The following is a 7,789-nucleotide window of genomic DNA, read 5'->3' as shown; positions in this document are numbered from 1 at the left end:
TTTTTAGTAGAGACAGGGTCTCGCTCTTGCTCAGGCTGGTCTCGAACTCCTGACCTTGAGTGATCCACCAGCCTCGGCCTCCCAGAGTGCTAGGATTACAGGCATGAACCACCGCGCCTGGCCAAGGGTGCTGGATTTTTTTGAATGCTTTTTCTGCATCTGGTAAGATAATCATATGGTCTTTGTTTTTGTTTTTGTGTATGTAGAGAATCACATTTATTGATGAGATTTCCTTTTTATTATGTACTCTTGAATACCTTTGGAATTTTGTACACATGCATTTGTTAGCTATTCAAAGTTTTTAAATTTTTAAAACATTAACAATTTCAAATTTTAACTTATAGGTAGATAATAGAAAGCAAGTAAGAATTTTTTAAAGAAGAAAATAAAACACAAAATTGGACGTGTGTCACAGAAAAAGTGTTGGCAATGTGGAAAATGGATTGGGTAAAGGAAGGGACGTTTTAAGGAAATAGAAGCTGGTCACCAAATGTCAGATGCTAAGGAAGAACCAGAAATGGGAATGAAAAGGAATTTGGGTTTATCAGTTAGAAGGTTGATTAATTTCTTTTGTGAGAATAGTTTTAAGAGAGTGGTGGACAATAGCCAGACTGCCATAGATTGATGAATGAATTCAGTGAGGCAGTAGATATAAGACATTTTTAAAGGGAAATGAAAGTTATTTAATAAGATGATATTTTGATCATGCCTGTCTGGTTTTTCCAGACAGTTCATCTAATATAAGAGCATTGGTCACATATCCAAAGTCTAGTACAGTTTGATTACTTACAGACTATATGATTCTGGCTGCTTGTTTCACTTCAGTAACATTTACTTGAGGAATTCAGTTGGCTTATCTATAAAATATGAAGATGAGTGGACTGCCAAATGTCTAAGATCTCTTTTAGTTCTCACATTGGGTGACTGACAGCTGACTAGCACGTGCAGTTGTCAAGATCATGGGCTTGGAGGCAAGCAACCTGGGTTTTAATTCAGTCTCCACCCCTCATTGGTTATGTGATTTGGAGTAGGTTACTTAATCTCTCTTACTTTGATTTTTTGACCCATAAAATGGGAATAATAATAGTAATATATAGAGTTATTGTAAGATTAAATGTAAAATACTTTACAAGGCTCCTGGCATGCAATAAACACTTAAAAGTGAAAACCATTTCAGGGGGGATTAAGTTCAGCTACGTTTAACAGAAAAGTCCCAAATCAGTGCTTTTATAAGAAAGAGCCTAATTTTTCCTAATGTAAAGGAAGTTAGAGATGGGCAATTCATGGTAGGCAGCACCACGACATCATCTGAACTCAGATTCCTTCTTTTTATCTGTTCCGTCATTCATAGTACATGATTGCCATCGTCAAGTTTACTTCATGGTAGCAAAATGATTGCTGCAGCTCCAACCATTACATTCATATTTCAGGAAGTAGGAAAAGAGATGAGGCAAGGACAAAGGGAGATCCTCCCAGCTGAGTCAGCCCTCTTTAAAAGTTTTCTTGGATTCTTACCCAATGACTACAGTTTCCATCTCATTGGCCTTCACTATGTATTGCCTCCTCAGTATAGGGGTTCTGGTACTGGAAGGCAACTAGCAGGAATATTGTGATTGCTTTTATTTTACTTTGTAACCACTGACCACATTATTCATACATCATCCCTTAGGTTTCTGGTTTTGGTTTTTGGTTTTTGGTTGTTGTTTTTTTTTTCTGTTACTACTGCTACTAAAAGTATGGAAACAAGTAGACTGCAGCTGTCATTTAAACCTCAGAGAATCAAAAAAACCTCAAAAAGTGTAACTATTATAGAACTATGTAGTTTTTAGCATTTTGAGATCAACCGTAAAATCACACTAACACCTGGTGTTATTATTTCCCATCGTAAATGAGAGCTTGATTTTTGAAGTAGGAAATGTGACTGATTCTAAAAGAAGCAGAAAATTAACCAAAATAAGTTGACAAACAAAACTAACAAGTCAATTCTTACCAGTTTTGTTGGTGATCACATTAATTTTCTGTGGGATTTAGAGCTAAAGCACAAGCAAATAAAATTTGTAAATGTTCTATGTCTTCTCTTGCATCGTTATGGCAATATCGACCAGGAAGGAAATTGAGATAACACAAAATTGTCTAATGGATATTAGAAACCATGTAATACCACCCTTTTTCAAATCTGAATTGAGCAAGTTATATCAGTCTCAGGTAATTGAATATAATTAATAATAATTTAAAAGTCTTTATAAAAATTGATATATTACATGTTATTATGTAATGTCTCTTTCTTGATGTTGTTTAATTCTTTCTTGCATTGACCTGAATGACTAATCATCTTTATCCTTCAAATCCATATTCTCACAAGCATGTAATAGGGAAGACTAATTTCAGGTCTTGTACCTAAGTAGAAGTTCTCTGCTGATGTATTCCTGTCATTCCCACTTCCTGCCTTGTAATCTCACTATGAATTACCCTCTCTCATCTATTTTAAGCCCTTTTTTCAGTGGAATCCTTCCTTTCTATGATTAGCCTCTGATAAACCCCATTTTGAAGTGTTTATTCCATTAAAATTTCCTCACCCATCAGCTACTGAGATAGCACTAAGAGATTCTGAGTTTTTGCAAGTCCACAGAGGCAGAATGCTCTTTCCCTCCTCTATGTGAGCCTTGCCTTAGGACCACAGCCCCGCCCTTCCCCTCATGGCTGCGAGTTCACTGAAACAGAGAAGCAAAGTGTATATTTTCATGTCTTCAGAACTCCCTGCATTTCTACAAAAATTCCAGATGCTATTACTAACCAGAGGCTGCCTAAGAAGAAATTACTGGAAATTACAACTAATTAACAAAAGCTAGAATTGAGTTAATTAGTCTCTTGAAGAACTTTTAGCTTGTAAACTTTATTTTCAGGGCCTTAAAAAATATGCTTTCGTCATTGCTCATCAACTTATATTTGTGATAGTTGACTTGTAGCCATATGTAAGTCTAAAATAAGTCTTTTGGTTTTTCCTTTAAGTCTAATTATCTGGACAGCCTTTCAAAAAAACTGCCTCCTTTCACAAAGAAAGATGAAGATGCAAACAAAACAACAGTTGAAAATAAATATGATCTTCCTCCAGGTAATACGTTAGTGTAGCTCTTATTCCTGTTAAATGTTCTTAACCGAATAATACCTAACAGCGGCCTCTTAGAACATAATAGTTATGTTTATACCCCCTTTTGTCTCAGTAATAGCTGATGACATAACCTGCTGTGACCTGCTTATCACAGATTTGGCTGAGTTATATGAGGGAACCAAGGAATAAATAACATTTAATTTCATCCTATATGCTTAAAATTTACCTAAAAGCATTTAAAAGACCTGACTAATATAAAAAGCAAGGGAGTAATGAAAGGTTGTTGGGGAACAGGGTATTCACATGGTCTCAAAATATCATCCCACATATTACTTATTAATTATAAAGAAGAAAATGTGTTTTTACAATGGAGACATACAGCATTTTCTACCTTCACTAACCAATCAAACTTCTACCAATAGCGAGACAACCTAGCATTACTTTCTTGTGTAATGCAACATGAAGTGCATAGTACCTACATAGAATTCTTGCCAAAAATCCCTACCATGAATCTAATCAAGAGGAAACAACCAGATACATGTCCCCGCTAATGTATACATTCTATAAGACGACTGGCCTGATCTCTTCAAAAAAGTCAATGTCATTAAAACAAAAAGGATGAGGTGATTATACTAGATTAAAAGAGACTAAAGCATCATAAAAACAACGCAAACTTTGATTGGATCCTGGACTGAGAATAAAAATAGCTATGAAAGATATTTGGGGGAAACTGCACAAGTTTGCTTGGGAACTATATGTTAGAGGACATTGTGAAATTACTGTTAGTTCCTTGGGTATGACAATGTTGTAAATATACAGGAGAATGTTTTCATTCTTTGTGGATGCATGCTGAAGAATTTAGGGATGAAATGAAATTTAGTGCTTCTCTTTAATAAACTGAGTAGTTAAACACCCAAATAGAGGAATTTTTGACTGTACAATACAGCATCAGAAGTTCAGCTACCTGTAATGAACACAGCCAATGAAAACATCTAATTACGACAATTTGCAAAGCAGAGATTAAGGCTGGGAACGATGACTTGTAAATGGGATGGAGAGAAATCATGGAGGGAAAGTTGATTGTCTTGTGCTGCCACTCAGACCTCCTGCGCGCTGGGCAGACAGCACTAATGAAGCTCAGCCTCCCTTCCCCTTGAAAGGCGAGGCCGTGGGAGCCTTTTCAGCTCAGTACTCCAGGTAGCCACAGCTTCCAACCAGTTGGTCAACACATACAAGTTGAAATGTGTTTGATTCCCCAATCCTAGATATATTTCTTTAAAATCTGTTTAATTTTGCACCTATTTCTTAGATACGTTTTAATAAAGAGCTGCATGTTCATATGTAATTAATGGATTTAAGATTGGAAACTTTTTTTGTTAAATTGCATCTCAGTTACCATTACCAGGTAAAAGTAGAGACAAATTATTTGGCCTCTACTTCCTAACACAACAAGGGACAACTTTTCTATTTGGTCATAATGCCCATGAAAACCAGCTGGCTCTTAAGGAGTGTGAATTTTGTGGGTATATACCATCCTGTTTGTTAATGGAAAACACTGTATCAAATTTGAAGAATCCCTGCCTCCTAATGGCTCTCTTACATTTTGCCTTTCTAAAGAGGGTGGGAGAAAAATCACTTTGTTCATTGTAAAACACCTTGTTCAATGTTTGTTCATACAAACATTAGTAGTTGTATTATTGTCAAAAATATGGCTTTATAATGTTCATTTTGGGTTTTCTAGATTCCAAACCATATAGTGTTTCAGAACAGGAATCTTCGCCTGATCTTTCGAAGTCACAGATTTCTGTGGATATGAAGGAATTCACTGGCCAGAACCAAACTGAAAATTTAACAAAATCTACTGAAGGTATGGCAGTCTTTGCTCTATCTTATTATTGTTTCTCAAAATGAAACATTATGTCTTTTTGGAATATGAGAGATGGTGCTAGGGGCTGGGGTGTAGTTGGCAATTGCAGAAAATTCTAGAGGAACATGGATCTTGGAGCTATGCAGCTTTGCAAGGCTTCTTAGCACATCAAAGGATCTCAAAAAATATTTCAAGAATGACTACAAATCCCAGATTGAAGGGAAGAAATTGCAAATACTTTTTTTAGATTTATTATTTTATTTTATTTCATTACATTTCATTTTATCTTCATGGTTCTGAGAGCTCGTGTGATTCATTGAAGGTGAGGCACCTGATAGCTTTTCTTGGGCAGCCAGGAATTTGGTAGTTAGACTAATATTTAACTATTATTCCAGTGCTTTCTTGGTCCTACAGGTGCTGGAGAAAAGCGTAAGATATAGTCTCTGTCTTACATGCACATAATCTTATTAGACTAGCAGAAACTAAAATATAGAATAATACGGAATAGTATACAGTTACAATGGAGTCACATTACACTGATTTCACTGAAGTCAATTCAACTAAATATGGTTGGTCAGAAAAGAGAGAGACAGACAGAGAGACGGAGGCATAATAATTTAGATTGTGAAGATAATGTTGCCACCACTTGATTCCTATGTGTGTGTTCCACACTGAATGTGAGGGGGAAAATCTACTGATAGATCTTAGTTATCTCTTACAGAGCAAGTATCTTGCTACATTTATGGTTGAATTAAGAGATTTACCCTACACAAGACATTTGCCTTCCTGAAAAACTTCTCTAGTATAAGGTTTATTCATTTGGTCGATAATTACTCAATACCCACTATATGCCAGGCATTGTTCTAGACATGGAAATGTAACAGTTACAAGGCCAAAGTCTTATGGAGCTGTCCATTCTATGGACAGACATAGACAATAAGTAAACAAATAATTTAGGTAAATTCAGAGTATAATAAATGTTATAATAAAACAGTGTAATGTATGGTGAGTAACTTGGGCAACATTCCATCAAGGGATTAGAAGGTGTCTCTGTGAAGGAGTATTTGAGCTGAGCTAAGTACAAGAAGCAGTAGCCATGCAAAGATTAGGGTGAGCAATATTTCAGGTAGCGAAAACAGTTAAGTGTGAAGGCTTCGAAGGGAAGAAACACATTAAAAAGTCACACAGCTAGTACAAAATGAGCAAAGGAAAAGGTAGAGGAAGGTAAGGCAAAAGGGAAGGCAGAGATGAGTTCTTTATAGGAAGTTTCGAGTTTCGTCCTAAATGCAGAAAGATCACTCTATGAGGATAACAGCTTGTGGCAAGGAAAGGGAGGAGTGGGGGAAAGCTGAAGCCCAGGACTGAGGTGGTTGAGTTGGGAGTGGTGAGATGCAAATTAATCGGAAATACATCATGGGAGTGGAGCCAATAGGCCTTGCTGGCTGGTTGGATATGGACGTGAGAAAAAAGAGGAATCAAGAATGATTCCTAGGTTAACTTAGGTAATTCGCTGTGAGGCCAGAAATCTGTAGTTCTAAGGAGTTGGTAGGTGGTGCTGATGTTGCTAGTACAGACAGGATCACGCTTTGAGAACCGCTGCCCTGAGGCAAACTCTAGACTGCAAAAGTCAGAGGAGGAGCCAATAAGGGCAATTAAGAAGAAGAAGCCAGTGAGGTAGGAGAAAAACAGGAGCAGGAAATCACTGTTTCAAGTGTATCAAATGTTCCTGAAAGGTCAAGCAAGGTAAGGAATAAACATGGGATTGGGCAAGGCAGAAATCACTGGTGATTCTTGACAAGACAGTTTCTGGGCATGGAGAGGACCAAAGCCCAAGTGAGTGGGTGATGGATAGAAGGGCTGAAGGGATAGCAGTAGCAAGAATACATAGCTTTACCCATGGGTTTTGGTGAAAAGACTAGCGAAATGGGATTGCACATGAAGAGGGATATGTAATCAAGGGAGAGCTATTTTTCTAAAGATTAGACACACTAGAGCATGTTGATTTCCAAATGACAATAATTTCATAGTAAGAGAGAACTTGATGCAGGAGAGAGGGGCACTTAATCGCAAGACAGCAAAGTCCTAAAAAAGGTGAGAGAACATGGCATCTTGGGCAAACCCTGAGTGGCAGAGTTGACCTTGGAGGAACACAGTTACCTTATCCATAGTAATGAAGAGAAGAGAGAGAATATGGATACGTTTGCAGATAGATTGATAGATTCGGTAAAGGGAAGATGAGAGAGAGTTCCTGTCTGATTGCAAAGAAGTGGATGCTATCATTGTATCATCAAATATATTCCATATAAACAGAAAAGCAAAACAAGAAGGGAGTGACTGTGTAAGGCGATGATGTCCATTGGCCAGAGGTCGCAGTGAGGTCACGTAACTGCCTGCAGGATGAGGTAGAGTAATAAATTGGAAGAACAGGAAGTGGTAGTCTAGAAAGGGATGCTTTAAACTGAGGTTTTGAAAGTGGTAAAATTATTGGTGTTGGCAAAGTTAAAAATATGACCATGAGAGTTTCTAAGGTGGAAAAGACGAAGAAACTGAGTGATTGAGAGTCAGAAAGGACAGGGTGTTGCATGGATCACCCAGGTGACGTCACCAGGAAAGATGAAGTGGAAGACCATCTCAGGTATTAAAATCTCCAGTGAATAAAGGGGATGACTGTGAGAGGTTGGAAAAAGACAACTGCTTGGAGAAGTAGTAGCTAATACAATCTCATAGCACAAGCTTCAAAGGAACGAAGCTTTGAAGGAAGAAAAGGAAATAGTTCTGAAACAAGCACACCTACTGTACCCCCAGGTACTGAG

At 37.4% G+C, this 7,789-nt stretch overlaps 1 protein-coding gene across 1 annotated transcript in view; it reads left to right on the top strand.

The window, feature by feature from the left end:
* The window catches only part of SPAG17 (sperm associated antigen 17), a 281,081-nt gene that overhangs the window by 243,439 nt on the left and 29,853 nt on the right, over positions 1–7,789 (top strand). The window contains exons 37-39 of the mRNA XM_012643425.1: positions 2,106–2,205; positions 3,010–3,112; positions 4,851–4,976. Of these exons, the coding sequence (XP_012498879.1) occupies positions 2,106–2,205; positions 3,010–3,112; positions 4,851–4,976 (329 nt within the window). The remainder of the gene's footprint in view (positions 1–2,105; positions 2,206–3,009; positions 3,113–4,850; positions 4,977–7,789) is intronic.

This window comes from Propithecus coquereli, unplaced genomic scaffold (assembly GCF_000956105.1).
Source record: "Propithecus coquereli isolate 6110/MARCELLA unplaced genomic scaffold, Pcoq_1.0 Scaffold197, whole genome shotgun sequence".
Taxonomy (NCBI): Eukaryota; Metazoa; Chordata; class Mammalia; order Primates; family Indriidae; genus Propithecus; species Propithecus coquereli.
This window is presented reverse-complemented; position numbering and strand designations above follow the sequence as displayed.